Here is a 22,848-nt window from a genome sequence, read left to right on the forward strand (position 1 = left end):
CCAAGCCATGATGAGTATAATGTAATCTGTCATAGATTAATAACTTTAGGGCACAATCTTCCCATCAAAATGCTCTTACTTCCTTGTGGAATGGAGAACTGTCCATTGTAAAGCTTGATATTTTATTATTGTAGAAAGCAATCACTTTGTGGTTTGTAGTAATAATTTAGTAATTATATTAATTAATAATTTGTACCCTGAAGATGCTTGAGTAAAGCGAAACCGGTCGGTTCTAAAAATTATTAAAAACTCGTGGTTTTAAAACAAAAAGTATTTTATTTTACTTGATATTTTAACTTAAGTATTCATTTATTTGTTTTCAGGACATTATTTTGAAGAACATACTGCATCCAACAGTAAGACTGATATCGTCCACTCGATCTACTTTCCCCAATGGCCACCTTGCGCGCTCCGCCTTGGCCAAGAAATTCCTGGAAACCCTCTATGTTTTAGCTTTAAGAATCGGACCAGAGATGACAAGGAAACACCTATGTGTTCCGGCTTTGCAAAGGTATTGTTTGTATTTAATGAAATTACAATATAAGTTCGCTTATTAGACACCATGAAAAGCAGCCTATCATCTGTCTAACTACTGAATGTACATTTACAGAAAGCTTTGTAGTTCTGTAAAAAGGGATGAGTCAAAATAAGCTCTAACACAGCGAGTACACACAACATTGTATCCTTATATTTGAAGCATCAAGCTAGCGACTAAACAAAATATTAGCTGGTTGCGAGAAGTTTAAAATAAATAATTAATTCATAAATATTAATTTATTAATTTATAAAAAATTCATTAATTCATAAAAAATCACCTACCTACTTTTACCCAAATTTGATTAGCTTTCGCTCAAGTGGTTGAATTGAGTTTAATAAGGATATAATAATGGATATATTATATTTTTTAACCCTTCAGGCGTCTGGCACATTGACCATTATATTTCTTTGAGATGTTGTCAGAAAATTGGAGAATTTTTGTGTATTCCCGCTTCTTAAATAACAATACAAACTGTTTTAGTACGCATTCACATTTTATTATTTGAAATAAACTCAAGTATTTTAAATTTTAAAATCACACAAACAAAAGTTTTAAAAATGGCTCACCTTCATTGATGTATTATACTAGATTAGCCCTGTCTAGTTAAATTAATTTTAAAAATAACGCCACGTAGCGTACGTCACAAACATGGAGATGAACTTAACAACCCAACTCTGTTTAAACTCCTTGTACAAGCGCTCAAACTCGTAAGCGAAACCACGGAGAATTTGTTGTCAGAGGTGTTGTAATATGGACATAATTCAAATTTAATTATTTGGAACTGGGTTATTTTTGTGATTGAAAAAATGAACTTGTCCAGCATAGCTGAGAAGCAAAATAGCTTACTCTAGACCAACAAAAGGTAAAACGCAATGCACAGTGCCCATTTCGCATTGCGACACAATGCGTGGGCCTTTTCATAAATGTGCACGTGAACCAAACCAAAATTGAGTTGGGGTTATTTTTAAATGATTATGCCGTGTCTAGTCTAATTTAGTCTATGCTCACCTTACTTTATTTCGTTTAAACACTTACATTTTAATTATTCTGTGGCTAACTTCTGTATTTTAATGTAAAGCTTGGTGTTTTCTCTTTCTGACATTGTTTAGTTCATTTTTTTAACTACGACGGCAAGGGAGACATAACTATTTCTATTAGACCATACGAGATGTTCTCAAAAGCGAACAAATTGATTCTACAGATAATAGCTGTTTGTTCTCAAAACCGAACAAATTAGCCTAAGGAGTTAATAAGGATAAAATAATGGATATATTATATTTTTTAAATATGGAATATAGTGAAGAATTTATCAATATTGCAGTTTATTTTTTGATTAGCAAATAACCTGTCTAATTCTGCTTGCAGATTTTTCCTTGCTTTCGATAAAGTTCATTGTAAACCTGACTGGAAAAAATCTGATAGAGACCAACCGGGCACTTCTAAGGTAACTCTTTTAACGTGTAACGTGCTTTTTTATATTTAAATAATTCACCCCTATTATCCAATTAAGACCATTTTTTAAACTAATCAATTTCAATTTTCTAAAATAAACAGTCCCATCAGCTAGCAACATATAATAACTTCTCATGAATGTTCAGATGGGTCTCTCGGAAGCCGAAGAGGCGCACTCGTCGGTGGACGAGGGCAGCTCTTACCTGGAGATCTGTCGCGATGGCTCCACGGCGGAGTGGCGCGTTCGTGGGGGCGAGGTATGCGGGGGCACCGCCCGGGACTCCAGCTCCTCCCCGCCCGACAAGACAGACCCCGCCACCATGTCGGTTAGTTCGCCCTTCTCAATCTAAAAACTAATTTGCCTAATTATCTAAATTCTTAAATAACCCACAATCACAACTAAAAAAAAGTAACTGTCATATTATGTATTAATTATCAGTAGATTAAGAATATTCTTTCATTAAAAATATTAATTTTAGTTGTGTTTGTAACTGTGGTTCAATGAATGCTAGCACTCGGATTAGCTTTGGATTTAACCCTTAAATGCATGATTTATTATTTTTTTTGGAAAAAAATATATTTTGTAGATATTTACATGCATATGCAAGGAAATATAAAGAATTTATTTTATTTGTAATTTTTTAATGATATTTGATTAAAAAAAAATTGTTGCAAATTAACAACACCATGTATTTAATAAAAAATAATATGAACAATTTACGTATGAAAAAAAAAATAAAAAACCTAAAAAAAAAATCTCAAAACTAATAAGTGTACCGGAAAAATACGAGTTATTACATATAAGTATTGTATTATTGTATCTACTTACCTAAGAAAATCAAAATAACAGCAAAACCAAACTGTAATTCTAACCTCCAACCAATTTTCGAGAATCTTCACTTTGTTGAAGAAAAAGTGACATTTGACATTCGCGAAAGAAAAAAAAGGTGATGCCACTCGATAAAATATATTACCGTGAACTTGATAATTCTAAAACGGCATGCATTAAGTATACACCAAAGAGTTAAAGGTGGTTTGAACGGTATGTTGCAGTTTTACAACAGTATGCATTTAAGGGTTAAGTGTCATTTTCAAAATTGGAAATGTTTGTTTGGAGAATTCAGACAAGCTATAAAGTATGATACATACCTATGACTATAACTATACCTATGACATAATATTTTTACAGAAAATTATTTTATTTATCATTTTCAAAATTGGAACTGATTTGCTGAGAATTCAGACTGTCTGTGATTTTTCACAAGTCTGCGCTAGTATTGTTATAAAATAATATGCCGGAGGGGTTAAGAGAGTTTCACTGTACATAGTAGTTCTGTAAACAATAGAACTCGCATACTAATAAGTATTTTTCTGTTCATTAATCAAAACCAAAATTTCCTCTGAAATCATAAGATTTTTAAGTAAGTACTTAAATACCTACCTCTTAATTATAAACTGTAAATATTTTATGTTACATTGTTTTTATTTCAAATAAGGATTTATACAGTTTTTCCAAAGAAGTTTCAGCGTCTCAATGACAATTCTTTTTTCAAACTTTCGTCGACAGATAAAATGCCAAATGGTCGAGTTAAAATAGGACACTCAGTTAACCTGTTAACCGGGAGTTCAGTTTTGAATTACGCAGCATACAACGGGCGCGAACTCCTTCACTAGGACGTATCAATACGTCACGCCCGGTGGACGTTAATTTTATTTTTTTTTTATTTATGCATCAAAAAAAGTGAAAACATCGAATTAAAAAAATAGAATATTTACAAACAATTATAAAGATTACAAAAAAATATAAAAATGGTTATAATTACAGAACAATAAATAAAAGCACACAGATAAAAGAGAAACATTGAGTTTAAAAAAATAAAATATGTAAAAATTAAAAACTCAATTTCCGTGTGATATGCTCGGAAATATACGTCCCGCTCGTTCCAGGGCGCAACATTTATTTCAAGGACATATTTATACGTCCTACCCGTACCCGATACTGTTTACGTTTGACGTATTTATACGTCCCGCCCGGTTAACAGGTTAAGGTTAAACGCAACGCTCGTTGTATTCTACGTGTTCACAGATGGCGTTAATTAATTAATTTTGTTTAAATACGCTTTTGCAAGGTATTGCTTTACAATATAAAGACAAATCATTTGTTTGCGCCCGTATATACGCAATATGAATATGAATCAATAGTTTTGTTCGTTTAAAGACTTAATTCTTTCGAGAAAGGCACACAAATACAATATTTTACCGATGATTCAATCCAATATTGTATTTGTATGCCTTTCTCGATAGAATTGAGTTTTATATGGACAAAACTATTTATTCATATTCATATTGCGTATATGAGGGCGCAAACAAATAATTTGTCTTAATACTGTAAAGCAATACCTTGCAAAAGCGTATTTAAACAAAATTAATTAATTAACGCCATCTGTGAACACGTAGAATACAACGAGCGTTGCGTTTAACCTTAATAATAAACTGTTATCGGATTACATAATATGTGTGCATAGAGACTTACAAATATAAAATCATATTTAATGTGTACACAGATATAATATTAAGTCATAATGAGTAGATTTTTTTTCAGGCTCTGGAAGAATTGCAAACCGTCTTCGATGCGGAACTCGCCCACCAGTCATTTATTCCATTCTACAAATTTGTTGGAGAGGAGACGATGAACCGCAGCCTCAAAAATCCCGACACTGTTAGAAACCTGTGTCGAGAATACGACACTCGTGGACTGGAGAGGTGATTGGCTTTCTAAAATTACTGTTTTATTTATGATTTTTCTTAAAACCACAACTGTATAGATATATGTATATATATATACAGGTACAATTATGCTAGGCCTAAGTTAAATTTTAGAAAAATCTCTGTTTATTGAACTTGATTTGATAACTTTAATATGTAGGGTGTATGAGACAAGTGGAGCCCACATAAATATTATAAATTCGACAGGACACCGGTACGCATGGAATCCTTTATCCCTAAGTTGTTCAGGTCCAGCTTGTAAAGCAGGGTACTCACCAAGAGTGTAGCACCGTGTAACGTAACTGATACTGTATCAATCTGCAAGTGGGTACGGCTCGTCCACGGTAACCGCGTATACAGCTACGAGCTCCCGGATCCGCCTTTAGTGCTCGCAGTGTGATCGCAGTGAATCCGCCGTCGGCGGCTCGCTGCGATCACACTGCGCTCCACCCGCGAGCGGCTCGCAGTAGGCTCGCGCCTACGTACTCACTTGATACAGTATCAGTTACGTTACACGTTACACGGCTAGATGAGTACCCTGCTTAATGGCGGCAGTAGCTTTGTAGGAGTAGTATCTATATAAATAAAAATGTTAATGTTCGTTTGTTCAAAATCTTAAATCTCCGAAAGTTTTTCACCAATTGCTTTGAAATTTTGATACAACGCTTCAAGTCCAGTTTTAAGTAAAAACAATTAATAAACATGTTTTGAACAGCATTTATCTTATTTTGTAAATAGGTGTTTCGTGGGAAATTTACATTACTTATTTCATCTAGAATTGATAAAAAGCGGATATTCACATTAATTTTGTTGCTTTACATCTTATAATTGACTTGGAGTATTCTTATGAAATGGGCTATCGATTTGTTTTATAATATAATATTTTTATTGTTCTTTCTAGCCCCCGTTGCAACGTACAGCACACATCACCCCGCCAGTTGTCTCAAACCAGTCCCAGTGACGAGTCTCTCACCAAACGTGCCCTTAATGATTCTAACCCTGTGAAAATTGGCATGGACGTTCATTTAGGTCGATCAGACAGTGTTCCCTGCAAGAGCAATTACAACAATGAAGAGACTTCAAACTCTAACAGCTTTGGGTCCAATGTTGCCATCATCGGGAACAGAATTGATGTTCAGTCTGATCCCATAGACGAAGATACGGTTAAAAGTGGATTCAGTTATATTGATGCTCTGGATATTGTGTCGTGCAAGATGGAAAATGGATTGCGATCTAGCAGGTATGTCAAAAAAAAATCGGTAAAAAACCAATCAGCTCATCACATTTCAACCAAAAATAATGGTGGGATTAGGGTTTGCAAATCTCACACCTACTTAAGTAATTACTTACCCCCATTTCCTAACAAATCATCTCTATTCCAGGCATCTCCGCGGGGACTGGCTCATGTACTGGGAACACGAGATAGGACGGCCGGACAAGGACAACCGCTTTAACCTGAAACAGATAAAGCTGCAGACCTTCGCTGGACACACTCACTCCGTCCGGACCATCGTCTGTCTGGACAACGAGAACAGCTTCATGTCCGGGTCCAAGGACAAAACCATCAAGTTGTGGTCGCTGAGAAATCAGGTACATTTAACAGTTTAAGGATAAATGGTTTTATAATTGATTTCTTTAACTCTTTGTGTGCTGGAAGTGCCTATCAGCCACAAAAAATTTGTACCCGTTGAATGCCGCCGTGGCTGGTAGGCACATTTAAAACATACTACTATAATCTTTTCACGGAATTTTGCACTGTAAAAAATATTCGTAACTTACTAATATGAATCTTATTTGATTGGCAACAAAATAAAAAAATTATAAAAGAATTCTTGCTTTTCGTTTCGTAAAGAACAGCCATTTTAAAATAATAACAAGGTTACTACTGCACCATTCTTCAACGCCTAACACGCAGTTCATTTAGTTTGTTGAGGTTTTGTAAAAAAAAACTTATTTAGCCTTATTGAAAAGCTAATAAAGAGAGAAAATAATTTATCTTAATATGAGTTAGCTATTCTGGGAGAACTACTTATGGTAGATTATATACTATTTTTATAAAAATATATAAACCTTCTATGATAAAAAAAGTAAGTTATGTATTATGAAAGTAGAATCAGCTGGCGCCCGGCATGTCACGTGGAAATTATGCGTCAACACATGACGGAGGTATTAGGTCATGGGAACTTGGCGTTCCAAAGGTTAAGCTAGATTATTTGTACATTTCTGATCAGGGGTAAATAATGAGTCCATTAAACATGATTCAACGGTAAACACCGATTCGACAATGAACAATGGTTCTATAAAGACGCATGCTTTTTGAATGCTTAGATTATTTTATGAGAAAAGTTAAATTACTCTTTGACACAGTTGAAGGAGAAAAAGACAGGCCGTTAATAAAGTTGGCGAGCCAGGCTGTGAGCTTTTTTTTGTGCAGGTCTTTCGTATATGTAGCATAGTTTCACCCATAAATATTTTTTTTCAGGGTGATGGAAGCGCTACTTCGACATGCCAATGGACTTACACGAGCCATCGCAAGGGCATACTGTCTTTGACATTCTTAGAGTCATCACGCCTTGCCGTGTCTACGGACGCCAGCGTTCACATTTGGGATCCTTATGTTGAAAGCATTGTGAAACAGGTAATAATCTGATATTTCCAATCATAAGAATGCAACTTTTATATCCCTCAACTATAAAATAACGAATATTACTCTCCAATATAATTCCTATTCTGTTTCCATTGTTGCCTGGAATCCATTTTGATGCCTTCTCTTTCAAAGTTTTGCACAAGTTTATTCCCTATATTTGCCCTTTTTGCGACTTGCCATACTTTCCCTCTTTCTCGTGGCAACACTATGGTGTGTTTTATCACAACCGAGATCAAGACTCGAACCTTCTGAAAATTCTGCTCCCGACTCAGATAGTGCTGGGTTATTGAACATGCCCCGGACCGCTGAAGATTTAACTTATTTTTTTATTTATTAATACTATTTAACGATTGGTTGGTTTCTTTTTTTAAATTAAGCTTTGGGGAGGGGAACGAGATGAGGAAGTGGAAGGTGGGGGAGTACCTGACTAGTCAGATCTGGTCATCAAACACGGCTAAAGCCATTTCAAGTAACATTTCAATTCTTCTTCTTTTGCAGTTGGACAACAGTAAAAGCTCCCCGGTCAGTATTGTAAAGGCGATGCCGGCTCCTTCGGCCATTGTTCTGGCAGCTACTACAGATACGGTGCTCAAATTTATTGATTCGAGGACTTGTTCTTTCGTTCATGAACTCAAGGTAATAAAATAATTATTTTTATTTGTGATGTACTCAGTGGTGGCTCTTCTATAAGGGTCATTTGGTCAACGACCTCCTAAAAATATTCTGCAATATTATTAATTTAAAAAAAAAGAATTCATCAAACTACCTGATTATTAATTTAGTATATTCGTGCAGATTTGTACGGTAATAGCCATCTAGCATCCAAATAAGAAACTATTGTATGTATACGATGGGTAACTTTAAATTTTGTCCCCAAACTATCTCCTTTCTTTCTCTTTGCTATACAGACAAAGAAAGTAAACACTATAGTGACTGACGTATGCTAAGTATCATACAAAATTTATTTTAAAAGGGTTTTTGGACATGAGCGCGGTGATAGAGAATCTACTACTTAAGATTATTGAGGTTTTTTTTTTTTTTTTTCCCTTTATTTTTCCCAATTTTTACATTAATTACATACAATATTATATAGAAGGAGATGTCGAAAGTTTTGTGTGATAAACAATAGCCATCCATTGAGGTATATAATACCTATATATCTCAATGAAGCCATCTTGAATCTTAGTTTGCGAAATTATGTTTATTATTGTTGACGTAATTTGCATGGATTAATTTGAAATGTCTAATTCTATGGTGTATTGAAAGAAATCGCAAACAATTCATTGAATCAAACGTATTCAAATAAAGTGTCAATTGGTTTCTGTTACGGGAGTTTAATTAAGTAGGTGGGTATTTAAGTACCTGCTTACAAATCTTTGGTTTTGATTTAAAATATGAAAAAACTTTGAAACATATTTTTTTGTACACAAGGTGTCAGGTTCACAGAACTACTAGTTTAGATAAATGGATAAGGGTGTAGGATTGTATAGAGAACAACAGAAACAGACATTTAATTTTATAAATAAATGAATTTAAAAAAAAAAATGTCAATGGTTGAATCAAGTGAAAAATACAATCAGTGTTCTCTATAGTGTCAACCATTATTTCATTGTTTATTTCTATCTCCTTTCTGTACTATTTTTAGTCATTATTGTTGGAAGGAATTACTTTAATGAAGCAATTTTTTTTGTTTTATGTTGGTATGATTATTTTTGTTACTTGTACTATTATTATGTTGATTCCTGTTAACCCCTCAGGCCTCTGGCATATTGACCATTATATTTCTTAACCCTTCAGGCTAATTTGTTCGCTTTTGCATGTTCTAGGAGTAAATGTAGGAGTCCTTGAGGGAAAAGTTATGACATTTGAAAAGATAATATTACCCCGAGAAACAACAGATTATTCTGAGGAGTTAAAGTCACCAATTTAAACATGTTCTATCCAAAATTACTCCTATAACTGGTGTTTTATATAGACTTCGCGGGTTATTTCCTCCTTCTCTATTAAAATCGATTTACCATGCTATGATTCACTCACATCTAATATATCTCGCCGGAATCTGGGGATTTGCTACAAAAAAAATGATTTCAGAAGTCCAAGTCGTCCAAAATAGAGCCCTGCGAAATATTTTCAGTCTATCTTGGGACACACATGTCAAAGACATCTACAGAAACACCCAAATACTTCCTTTTAATACCATTCCCACTTTTGAAATAACGAAAACTATATTACAAGTAATTCAACACTCGGCGCATTTCAACACTACACTCTATTACAATTGCGACGTACACCAACACAACACAAGAAATCACAACAAACTTCATATACCAAAAATCAAATCAACAAAATATGGACTAAGATCCCTAGAATACATAGCTCACAGAAAATATAATCAACTACCCAACGAGATCAAATGTGCAAGTCAATGTAAAAAGACCCAAACTAACATGCTCAAACTTCAACTTATTAATGACCATCTGAAATAATAATGTTGTGTATGTCCCATCATATGTCCATTTAATACATACAGCTATATGTTTCATGTAATGCGTATCATTCTCGCAATGAGTTTATTAACTCCTGGGAGTACAATGCTTAATCTTTTGCACGCGGCCGTATCAACTGTTGTTACGGCAAAAAGTCTATACTCACACGCGGCCGTATCAACAGTTGATACGGAAACTTTGACGGCCGATATTCCAGCGCTCTTTCGTCATAAATGTATTTCTTGCTCGCTTGGACATTCGTAGAACTATCACGATGCTGACATCTACAAGTATTTCTCAAAAATAAAATTGTATTTCATAAAAAAAGATCCATAATCAAGTGCGCCTCTTCGCGCCTTTGAGTGCTTTAGTTCACAATTTTGTCAACGGATGGCGTTAGTACTAGTATGTTATCTGCGCTTGCGCGCGCCGAGTTGATCTGTGGAATCTGCGCCGATAACATTCTGTGTTCTGCTGTAATATTGAATTATTACGAAAAATTCAAATTAATTTGTTCACTTCAGAAATCAATTTTTTATTTGATTTCTTGTGTTTCGTCTAGCAAATTCAATTTTACTGTATCCACGAGTGACCATATTGTGCCGATTGCGCGTATTTTTTAACATTTTACTGTGTTACAAAACTGAGTTATTGACTTTACTATATACTTTATTAATTTAAATATATTTTGTTATATATATGTATTAGTTATATATTACTAAAGTGCGTGTTATTTTCGTGTTTTATATACTATTTCAAAATTTATTAGGAAACGTTCACAAGTTTTTAGTTTTTTAATTCATTTGATTTTTCGGATAAAAAATGGCCCATAGTTTGGAAGATGATGAAATTGAAAATATATTGAACGTTTTGGATTCTGATTATGAAATGTCCGAAGATGAATTTGAACCTTCGGAACATTCAGATACAGAAACTCAAGCGAATGAGTCTGTAAGTGAAGAAGTGCTACACTCCTGGGTGTCTGGACCTCATATTCCAATAGTACACGAATTTGATGATTTTCAATCCGGCGTTTCTGTACAATTTAACGAAAATTCAACAGAAAGTGATTTTTTTGAACATTTTTTAAATCGCTCGATTATGAATGAAATTGTTCGAGAAACAAACGACTACCATACTTTTCTTCTCATTTCAAAGGAATTTGGTGCGAAGTCACGAATTCATAAGTGGAAGGACACAAGTATTGAAGAAATGTATCTATTTTTTGCAATAACCATGCTTATGACAAGAAACGAACATTTGACTATTGAAGAGTATTGGAGTACAAATATATTTCTAAGTTCCCCTATTTTTGGCCAGCTCATGAGTAGAGACCGATATCAATTGTTGTTGCAAAATTTACATTTCTGTGACTCAAATTCGCTTCCTATAGATCGTCTTTATAAAATAAGGTTAATTTTAAATCACACCCGAACACTATTTAAGGAGTCTGTGATACCTTATGAAGACCTATGTATAGATGAAAGTATCATTGTTTTCAAGGGTAGGCTAATTTTTAAGCAATATATTCCATCAAAACGACATCGCTTTGGAATCAAAATGTTTGTTTTGTGTGATGTGAAAACTGGATACATTCTAGATTTCATAATTTACTGCGGAGAAGGCACGGAAATTACAGATGAACAAAACTTGGGAATAACCGGCGCTGTTGTTACTACACTCCTAACTGATTATTTTGGCAAAGGGCACAATTTATGGTGTGACAATTGGTACTCAAGTCCAAATTTATTCAATTTTTTGCATTCGAAAAAAACAAATGCCTGTGGGACGGTAAAAAAGAACCGGAAGGAAATGCCAAAATTTATTAAACTGAAAAAAGGCGAATTTGAGTCAAAAAGCCGCGGTCCCCTTTTAGCATTAAAATGGTGTGATAAAAGGGATGTACATATGCTAACTACCTTGCACGATAACTCATTTAAGGAAACCAGTAAAATAAATCACCAAACTAAACAACCCATTCGCAAGCCTGCCTGTGTCATTGATTACAATAAATCTATGGGAGCTGTTGACAAAAGCGACATGATGCTGAGCAGTTTATCCTGTATGAGGAAGACCATAAAATGGTATAAAAAAGTATTTTTTCACATACTTGACCTATATTTATTGAATTCATTTATTTTGTACACCCAAGTGACAGGTATAAAAAAATCTCTAGCAGATTTTCAATTGGCGGTTATTATGCAACTAGTTGAGAAATATAAACCAGAGATTTCTCAAATACCAGAGCCTAATACATCAGCCCACCTCAACCCGTTTCGGGTTTTGCCTAAATATGCCGCTAAACATATGGCCGAATTGATTCCATCAACTGGCAAAATAAAAAAACCGCGTAGACGATGTCGTGTATGCCGATTGAAAAATAAAAAAATGCAGTTAACGAGATACGTATGTAAAGAATGTGGTGTGTCTTTATGTATCGAACCCTGTTTTAAAGTTTACCATAGTTCCAAAAAAATGTGACAGACAGAGATTCCTCTAAAGTGCTTAAAAAACAATATTTATTAAGTGATATAAAATTTATGTGTTATTTTTAAGTGTTGAGTTTAGAAAAGAGTTTGAGAAAAAGTTTTCAGAACTAAAAATGATAAGTGATCATGGTGTCCCACTTATGTCTATCAACGCAGTGGCCTAAGTACACACACGGCGAGTGAATGGCGGGACCACATTCAAAAGATACGGTACGTCTTTGTATGAAATTTTATGTTTTTGTTTTTATAAACATCTAAGAGTGTTGAAACACGAGGATTTGTTTTCATATTGTGGAGAATAATCTGTTCTGTCTATATAGTCCAATAAATAATGCCAGAATGCTATAATTTGACATTTAATTGCGTGCATAGGTATTTGAAAATATGTACCGCGTACGGGTATAGATAAAACGGAGCAAATTAACGCGTTCAAAAGGTTAATATAATATACTATATTCTGTATTGTATACTTTCAATAAATAAAAAAAAAAAATAAAAAAAAGACTCTACTTATTATTACATAACATTGATTCTTTATATTATTTTTAGGTGACGCTAAATCCCAACACTTTCATCCGTTGCGTGTGTGTCTCCCCTTCGGGACGCTGGGTGGCTGTGGGGCTGGCCACCGGTCACCTGTCTCTGTTGGACCCGCGCACGGGAGCCCTGCTCGCACACTGGAAGGCCCACGACGGCGAGATTCTGCAGCTGGTCACCGTCAACGAGGCTAGCATTGTCAGCACCAGCCTCGATCAGACCATGCTTGTGTGGTCCACGGTGGATGGGAAGCTGCGATTCCAACTCAAGTAAGGGTCTATTTAATTTTTGTCGTAGTCTCTCTTTCTGTTACATGCATTGTTTATGGGAATGAAAGAAAGGTTACCATTGATCTAACAGCAGTATGCGACCAGCATTCCCTCCTTGATAAGAATGGTTTGTTTTTTACTTCGGAAGGTTGAAGCCCCTGTAGTGGCAAATATGCATACAAACTAATAATAAATAGCCGATACATGTGCACACCACGACTATTGAATTTGGCAGTCACCTCTGGTCTGGAGCCCCAAGAGGAGGTCCATTTCATAGATTGCCCTATCTTAACCAACGGATTGCAATGTTTAGAGCTCAGGCATCAGGTGGGAATGCTGTCCTTGTTCTATCGGAATGGAAGATGTTCCGAGGAACTAGCGCCATTGATCCCTTCTGCACCTGTGCATAATCGGGTACTACATATAACCAAGCCCAACCGTATACGGTTGTCATTTGTCACATGAGAATGGGTCGTTTCTATGACACGTTCTTGAGTTCTAGAGCTCGGCTGTGGAAAGATTTACGGGTCTCTGTGTTTCCTACCTCCTATAACATAAGTCTCTTCAAGGCCCAAAGATAACATAGGCCCTGAGGGAACTTATTTTCCTCAGGACTTCCTGTAAAAACATACATGACGTTATTTTTATGTGAAAATTTACCATTTTTCAGGGGTTCCACTGAGCCAGTTCACTGCCTGTCCACCTACTATAGCGAGCTGATATCGGGGACGACCAACAACCGCATAGGAGTTCACACGGCAATAGACCAAGACGCCAGCTTCTCCAGCACCAAGCTTCGTTCGGACACTTTCAAGGGAGTCCTGACCGCTATGACTGTATTGCCTCTAAACCGAATGCTTCTATTGGGCGGAGAGAGCGGGAACATCAGCCTGCTGTGTTAAATCAATTTATGTATATATCGTCTATGGAATTTTAATACCGCCCAAGCCAAAAAAAAGGTACCCAACCAAAATTTATAACCATTTTTCTTTGAAGTATAGACACATTTTTGACCTGTAATTAAAATCATTTTTGCCGCTTAAGGGGTAGTAAAAAGCATCGACGATATTCCATGTGATATTACTGTTAAGATTCGTAATACCAAAGTTATTTATGCCAGTCTCTTCCACATTTTGTTATTGTATACTCATTTTTAAATACTCTCGTGTCCCAGTGATTAATTAATTTTTAGGCCGGATCCGATAAGAACAATTTAAGAATTACTCAACATTAATTTATGTCTTAACTCAAGGGAACTGCCAACGTGCCAACTTTTAACTATAAGAAATAATTGACTTCTTAGACATTATATATTCCAAGGCAAAATTTGAACAAGTTGAGAATCGACATGTTTTTTTTATTTTCAGTTTTTCGTCTAAATTATTACGACTGTGTTCAAAAAATTTACAAGCATTTAAACCATGCGGAATGGATTCTCGTCTATAGTTTATAGACAATTTATATTAAGTAATTTTATATGTTTTATCTAAAGTCTAGTACACACATTCGTTCTTATTTGACGGTTTTACTCGATATTGGGTAAGTATCACCTTGTGGAGGGCAAAACTCACGGCTAGCTTCGAGCCGACTTGAAGAAGTTTGGAACTTCTAATTTCTTTCATACTTACTTGCTTCGAGTATTAAGCCTGGCTCTAGAGCATATTATGTTACACCGAATAAGTCAGTAGTGGCTAAGAGATGGAAGTCTAAATGAAGGCACTGTTTCTTCTGTGTTGTAGACATGCTGAAGCTTAAACTGCTCTAAACATCTAATCAATTTTGTCGAGTAAAATCATATGTGCGGACATTGCCTCGAGTTTTATGTGCGTACTAGGTATTAGGTTTTAACTATTGTCTATGAGATCGTAGTTGTCTATGGAATCAGGTAAGATTTGTTTATGGTTCCCCTTTGGAGCAAGATCAATAAATTAATCTGATATTACATAATATAGGGATTCCGGCCCATTTTTTTTCTTCTTATTTTTACTTTTAAATATAACATTAAATTAATTAGGATGTCTGATGCAATTTATATTATCTTAAGTGTTCAATTATTAGATACTTAGGGGATGAAAAAACAAAGCTCCCCACCAAAAATATTTACGTAAGCAGTTAACAATATTAAACATTGTGATTTGAAGGCCCAGTGCCTCAAAGACTATCCGCCCTGGTTTATTTCAGACTGTAACCCTTTTCATATAAAATTATAAATTGAACAGCCCGTAAGTTTGATAAAATAATAATATAAGTATTGTCTTAAATAAGTTCTGTCCATTGTTTTAATTTTTGTGTTGATGAATGAACAAGATTTGAGAAATATTATAAGGTCTAGGTTTTGTTCATTATTGTATTAGAATGTATTGTGAAACGAATATTATTAATAATAAATACGCTTACCATAAATAAAGTTAAAAAATTTAAATAAAAAACCACTTAAGATGCATACCTATTATATATACCTAAATATTATTATTAAAGAATAAAATGTTATTTCAATAAAATTATAATAAAAAAGATAATTATTGACATAATTAGAGTTTTAATTCTACCACTGTTTAATATTGAAACAGTTTTATGATTATCCCAACATTCCAGTTCCTACCCAAATTGCCTTTGTTTTGTTCCATTCCGAAAGGTCTTACCTTCGAAGAAAGCAAGAATGAAGATTTGAAAAAAGAAGCCCAGCAAGTGTCATTTGTTTTTACGTTTGAATACTCATAGTATATTGTTGCATATTTTCACCTTTGATTATATAAATGTCTAGATTGAGCGTTCGAGCGACGAAACGCCAAAAAAAATATCAGCCAACTGTTGGCTGATAAGCTCGTTCAGTCCGCTCAGTTGCGAAACTATCGCTGTGCGGTAAACACGTGTTGTGTGACATTTGAAAATGACGATTTGCGCTATAACAGTGTGCAGAAATTACAAAGGACGATTGAAAATAACTAAAAATGTTACCTATCATAGGTTAGTTACCTTTTCAAAGCCATATAATAACCATTTAGTTAAAGAAACAATTCAGTTTTAATAGTGTAATTTAGTCTTACCATCGTCTTGACAACGCCATATTTTGACGCATTGTTTACAGGGTTGCCTGTTCTTCAAATTAAAATACCCACATAAGGTAAAAATTTCAAGGCGCAAATGACGCCGTTCTATTTATAAAGAACATTAACTTGAAATTCAGTAAATTTAAATGATTCATCTCTTTAAGAAATATAAGAATCTACTCGGTACCAAACCCTAACCCGTACCAAAAGGTATGCAGAATAGGGCGTGGCTACGAGTTCGACAGTGTTTATCAGGAGCGAATAAGCCACAGCATGACAGAAGATATGGACAATCGATAAGATGTTTTAATAACTTTAATTCAAATACCATGAGTCCGGCATTACGCATGGTCTTCAGGCTTTGATAATTTGTCTCCTTTAGCATTTCCACGTGATGCATGAATTTCGGATATATTCCGTATGATCACATGTAAACGTACCTTAGGAATTTTTTTTAATTTGGTCTATCATATTTATGTATTTAAGTTGATAAGGTATCCAGACACTACTTTTTAGGTAGGTATAGATTTACCTGGTTGTGGGCCACCTTCTTTAATTGATGATGATAAAAATTTTAATTTAGACACAGCGATACCTGCCGGCCATTTGGCAGCGTCTAGGAATGTATCTTTCTTATTTTCCGTATTTCTTGTTTATTTGTTAAAAATAAATCTCTTTTAACAATGATTTTCTTTTCATTTATATCATTATATTTATGTAGAAAACTATCTTACTTAAATGAATTCAAAATTAAACGAATTATAGGTCCCGCAAAATCGAAACATATTTTTTCCCAACTTTTTGGGGAAATACTAGGGAGCTGGTATCACTCAATACGCCTACAGTGACGTTAAGCGCTTACGTCAACGATATAAGTTGCGTATACTTGTGTGCGTGACACGCACATAAGTATTTCAAATCTGGCCTGTTCTTTCTGTCGGAATAACAGTGCGACACTCTATCTAGACATTTATATAATCAAAGATTTTCACCCCTCGTAATAATTAATCACATGAAAAGTTAGCAAAATTATTATTATTTACTTATTATTATAATAATAATAACAAAAAGTTATTTTAGAAGTAAATAAGTACATGCGCAGTAAGTAAATAAGGATTGTATCGAAACAAAGCTTCCACACGGAATTATGATATAAGCGACAACATGGGTGATCCAAAATCATCACTCTCAGCTAGTACAGAGATTTTGACCATTTTCTTGAATGAATTTAACATACCTATAGTTTTTATATTTTCACCAAGCATATTATATAGCAACGGAGCTTTATATGAGAAACTCCTTTGTCCGAAGGATGTTCTGGTATACACCGGCTGATACATTAAAGAAGAACCCATTCTAGTGCTGCGCACTTGTTGAGATCTTTTGGCAGTAATAGTGTTGTTGAAAAATTTACAGAGAGCCTGTATTATGTACAACTGCCTTACTGTCATAATTTTGCTTTCACTATATAATAACTTTGATGGATACATAAAATTTCTCTTATACATTATTTTTAAAATTAATTTTTGCGCAACATTCAAAGGCTCTAGGGTAGTCTTGTTACAAGAACCCCAGCAGACAACATTACATATATGAAAGCATTGATTGAACAAGAGCATAATATACAGTTTTTAGTGTAATTTTGTCCAATATGTTTCTTAGATTTTTGAAAATATAGGCTAGCTTTCTTATTTTGTTTTTGTTTCTCTTTCTTATAGAAATGTGATTGTTCCATTTTAAATTTTTATCAATAATTAAACCCAGGTATTTCATGTTGTCTACTCTTTCCAAAGATTGACAGTTACACTCCTGCACACAACAATGTATTTTTAATGAACGTTCCAAAGATGGTTGATTATTATTATTATTCAAGTCTTAATATCTTTTAATATTCTTGTCTTTTGTGTGAAAGAATATTTTATAAAAAAAGAATCTAACTCGAATTTAATATCAAACTAGATAGAAACAAATCCGTAGAATGAGTAAAATCCTGGTGAGTACTATGTAAAAAAACAATATTCAAATTGTTTTCAAATATACAGCAGTTTATTTATTTATATATACGCCTAAAAAGGCTTTTTACATAGAAGTGATACATGATGCAGTGTACATAGGAGAATATGTATTATACAGGAGATATTGACAGAATATAGATGTAATCCATTTTAAAGAAGGTACAAAATACACACTTGTAAAATTGTGATTACAAGTATAATGAGAAAATATTAAAAAATATGAAGCAATATTAGTAAAACGTAAGAGTAACATAAAGTAAAAAAGAAATTACAACAACACTACATATAAGACAAATCATTAAAACTAATTTATCAACGCTACTCTAATTTGTAGGATTCAACAAAGTGTTGGTGTAGATTATGCTTAATTCTATATATGGAGTTAAAACAAAATCCATTTTCTCGAATGGGACCCTTATTTTTGCCCGTGCGAAGTGTGTTTTGTTCAATGTACCCAATGCCCTTCGGCATTGTTTCTCGTGTCCAACAGCTTTTATTAGCAAGTGTCTCGAAAAGCATCTTCTTAAATAATAGTAGTTAAAAATGAGACGAATGATGCCTTGCCATTTCATTCTGATTGTAAAAGCGCGCCAATGTAGGTACGTATGTACGCGTGTTGAGTTGCGAAGCGACGTTGCTTTCAAACTTTGACAAAGGATAAAACAGTGGTGACATGTGGTGAAAATATAAATAGTAAATTATTTATTTAAAAAAAACGTTACCGGACAGAAAAGTGGCCATAACATTTTTTACTACTTATATGCTCAGGAATCGCTGGTTAAAGTTTGTCGTGTACGGTCGGATGCCGATACACCATGTATAAAGAAGCCACTCACTTTCCACTTTCCATGCTTATCAACAGTGTATTGTTGAAAGAGCTTATGAAATCGTAAGATTTGGTTTGACGATCCCTCTCAGCATGGTGCAGTGCACGTCCAAGAAGATACTTTTTTTTTCATACTTTCCTTTATGAAAAAAAAAGGATCGGTTTGCTTGATGTTAAATCATCAACCGTCCTCGCCCTTTCAGAAAATTAGAGGATACTGAAAGCGTTGTATGAACAGTGTGTTCCTGGAATCTTCAGCAATTTTTTGCTTCATCTCTGAATAATTATGTCACGGCAATAGTATTGTTGCAGACATACAATTAATATAACTACATGGTTCGGGTGTTTAAATGTCGTTCACTTTCACCGTTTGGTTTCTTGTTTGCTCATATGAATTATGCTTGTCTGTAGGAGTCCTTTCCAATGCAGTTTTAAACATTCTTACCAAGTGGTTGTGCCAATAAAATAGTTTTTGCCGTTGGAAAACGATATCTTCTCACACGCCAGATATATTAGCACATCATTGATCTGCCTCTAATTTTTCATCGCACATGAGCTAAATTTAGAAATTTTGGATTTTCATCTAGAAGGGGAGGAAGTGATCCAGCTTTGTGGTAAATTCCGCCCTGTACCATAAAAATATGCATGTAACCAACTTCTTGCACTATACTTGATGCACCAAACAATGTCATTTGAAACCTCAAATTGGTCACTTTTCTGTTGGAGCAACACATTCCCGCAGGTTTGCATTTATATTTCTTCGCCTAGCAATGATTACATACAACATCCGGACATCAGGGTGATTACAGTAATCATAATCTGAGTTGTAATTAAATGCCCCTAATTTCAGACCTGAATGTCGATTCACCATTCTTGATCCTTCCATTCTTTGTCAATCTTGTTGTACACGCAGCTCTCCTTCCTCCGAAGCATTCCATGCCCTAGACGTAGAAGCTCTCATACCCTTTTTATGTAGACGAAGCTCTATTTCCTCCAATGTTTCGCTTGCCCTACAATAGTGGTTCTTAACATTTTTCAAGTCAGGGAGCACTATAGATCATAAAAAAAATTTGCAAATCACCGAAATCAAAGAGTCAGCAATGGTATTCTTTGGGGAGTAGCTCTTGAAACCAAAATCTTTCGATATAGCTACTCTCAATTCTTTGTCTAAATTGGTAGAGGAGTCTTTTGTATTTCTCAGTTTGTATATTGGTTTGAGAAACTGAGCTCGCACAAAATTATGAAGTTGAAAATGTTATTAAGATCCCTTTAAAAATATTATCCACTTAACCAAATAATATAAGACTGCCAATAACGACTTATACGTAAACTGTCAGCGCTTCCATGTACTCCTTTCGAAAGTACTAGCCATCATTTGTGCAAATCAATCACAATACTTGTTCACTGTGAGGTTTGAATAATCCAGCAATGATATATGAACATGCATTAAATTTCGGCTTTCATCATTATCATTTCGCGGAGCACTTGCAACAAGCTCGCGGAGCACCAGGGTTCCGCGGAGGACTCGTTAAGCACCACTGCCCTAGACGTTGAAGCACTTTTACGCTTCTGTTCTAGACGAAGTTCTCTTTCTTCCAGAGTTTCACTTTCCCTAGACGTAGAAGCTCTTATTCGATCCTGCTGTCGACGAAGCTCTCTTTCCTCGGAAGTTTCACTGGCTCTAGATGTAGAAGCTCTCATACGCTTCTGCTGTAGACGAAGCTTTCTTTCCTCCATAGTTTCACTAGCCCTAGAGGTAGAAGCTCTTATACGATCTTGCTCTCGACGATGCTCTCTTTCCTCCATAGTTTCATTTGCCCTAGATGTAGAAGCACTGATACGCTTCTGTTTAAGACGAATTTCTCTTTTTTCCAAAGATTCACTTGCCCTAGACATGGAAGCTCTCATACGCTTTTGATGTAGACGAAGCTCTCTTTCCTCCAAAGTTTCATTTGCCCTGGACGTAGAAGCTCTCATACGCTTCTGCTGTAGACGAAGCTCTCTTTCCTCCAAAGTTTCGCTTGCCCTAGACATAGAAGCTCTCATACGCTTCTGCTGTAGACGAAGCTCTCTTTCCTCCGAAGTTTCACTTGCCCTAGATGTAGAAGCTCTCATACACTTCAGCTGTAGACGAAGCTGTCTTTCCTCCGAAGTTTCACTTGCCCTAGACATAGAAGCTCTAATACGCTTCTGCTGTAGGCGAAGCTCTCTTTCCTCCGAAGTTTCACTTGCCCTAGACGTAGAAGCTCTCATACACTTCAGCTGTAGACGTAGCTCTCTTTCCTCCGAAGTTTCACTTGCCCTAGACATAGAAGCTCTCATACGCTTTTGCTGGAGACGAAGCTCTCTTTCCTCTGATGTTTCACTTGCCATAGACGTAGAAGCTCTCATACGCTTCTGTTGGAGACGAAGCTCTCTTTCCTCCGAAGTTTCACTTGCACTAGACGTAGAAGCTCGCATACGCTTCTTCTGTAAACGCAGCTCTCGTTGTTCAGATGTTTCCGACACCCGGATAGCTTTTTGTCTTTTAGTTGCAGGGTTTTTCTGAACAATATTATTTAATTTCTTCGGTGGCATTTCGATAGGTATAAAGATAGAATATCTATCGGTCGATCGATTATTTTCTGGCTTGAAGAGCTGAGTTTGAGCTGATAGATATACCACTCATTCATAAATAAACCAACTCCACTCAAGTGTCAAGTGTCGTAAACATAGAACAGTGTTGCTAATGCGTATGTTCTAAAACACCAATATTAGATGTTAGAATTCCCCACATAAGATCCTTTACCCCCACAGTGAAACAAAATCCTATGGAAATTACCATTTATTTTTTATTATAGTCATTTTCGGGTTTTCTCTTTCGTTCCGGCTTTTGAAAATAGACATTTAAAAAAAGTTCATTTGAAATAAAATGGAATACCGTACGTTCTCACACTTATTGTAAATATTAATTTTCAATGTGTTTAGATAATCCAGAAATGCCTGTGCGATATTTGAACACTTTGAGAATCTCGCAAAAAAATATGCATGTTATGTAGGACGTAGGTACCTTCTAAATACTTCGAACGTCGAAAACGATTAGGGAAACATTTTTTTTAAATGGGCGCGTAAGCGAGAAATAGTACCGAGAATTTCGGTTCTAAATTGAGTATCATATATCCTTCCTAGTTTCCCTAATATTTGAATACTAGGGAAACACTCTTCTTTTGCAGGTGAGTAAGCGAGATGCATAGATATCCCCCGCCCACGGTATGTATACGGAAGAAGCGCAAAACTCGTAAGACGAGCAAGACAAGAACAAGAAGCGTTCTAATATATACGCTTCACCTCTAGCGCTAGTCTATATTCTATATATAAAGTAGAGTTTCTGTGTGTGAGTGGTTTATTTATGGTCTGTGTGATTGCGGCGGGTGGGTGGGCGGGCGTGGCGAACACATGGCGAACACCAAGTGACCAGGCAGGACCGTAAAATTGATTTTTATAGAAATCCTTATTTTTATTCCAATATTGATGAAATTTTGCACACTCGACCTTCAAAACAAGAGGAAAGTCACTTGTCCAAGTCCGGGCAACGTTGGGGACTTTAGCTAGTATAAAGTGTCAGCTACACTACTCGCTTCGACGCTTCGACGAAGTCCTCGACGAAGTTAGCCGAAGTTCGAAGTGCGTGCCCACACACTCGTGCAACTTCGCGAGTAACTCAGTCCAACTCAGTCTCTCAGCTTCGAGTCCTTTGACTCGGGCGCATTTACCGACAACAATCGGAAGTCGGG

The 22,848-nt window shown here is 35.3% G+C and overlaps 2 protein-coding genes across 2 annotated transcripts in view; one reads left to right on the forward strand and one right to left on the reverse strand.

Moving 5' to 3' along the window:
- The window catches only part of Wdr81 (WD repeat domain 81), a 30,698-nt gene extending 15,060 nt beyond the window's left edge, over positions 1-15,638 (forward strand). The window contains exons 9-18 of the mRNA XM_089638094.1: positions 324-511; positions 1,904-1,982; positions 2,137-2,316; positions 4,593-4,753; positions 5,658-5,996; positions 6,139-6,346; positions 7,239-7,394; positions 7,902-8,039; positions 12,928-13,184; positions 13,855-15,638. Of these exons, the coding sequence (XP_089494220.1) occupies positions 324-511; positions 1,904-1,982; positions 2,137-2,316; positions 4,593-4,753; positions 5,658-5,996; positions 6,139-6,346; positions 7,239-7,394; positions 7,902-8,039; positions 12,928-13,184; positions 13,855-14,086 (1,938 nt within the window). The 3' untranslated portion in view covers positions 14,087-15,638. The remainder of the gene's footprint in view (positions 1-323; positions 512-1,903; positions 1,983-2,136; positions 2,317-4,592; positions 4,754-5,657; positions 5,997-6,138; positions 6,347-7,238; positions 7,395-7,901; positions 8,040-12,927; positions 13,185-13,854) is intronic.
- A 2,728-nt stretch (positions 15,639-18,366) lies between these two features.
- On the reverse strand, positions 18,367-21,771 carry LOC149419054 (uncharacterized). Its single transcript, XM_089637666.1, has one exon. It carries the CDS (start codon positions 21,650-21,652, stop codon positions 20,522-20,524), a length of 1,131 nt encoding a protein of 376 aa, XP_089493792.1. The 5' UTR covers positions 21,653-21,771; the 3' UTR covers positions 18,367-20,521.
- Between the last annotated feature and the right edge of the window lie 1,077 nt (positions 21,772-22,848).

Source organism: Hesperophylax consimilis, chromosome 12, assembly GCF_061612785.1.
Source record: "Hesperophylax consimilis isolate HC1 chromosome 12, BYU_Hcon_1.0, whole genome shotgun sequence".
Classification (NCBI taxonomy): domain Eukaryota; kingdom Metazoa; phylum Arthropoda; class Insecta; order Trichoptera; family Limnephilidae; genus Hesperophylax; species Hesperophylax consimilis.

What these genes read in the sequence shown, in the direction of transcription:
- LOC149419054 (XM_089637666.1), bottom strand. Translation starts at nt 21,652, where the DNA reads ATGCCACCGAAGAAATTAAATAATATTGTTCAGAAAAACCCTGCAACT.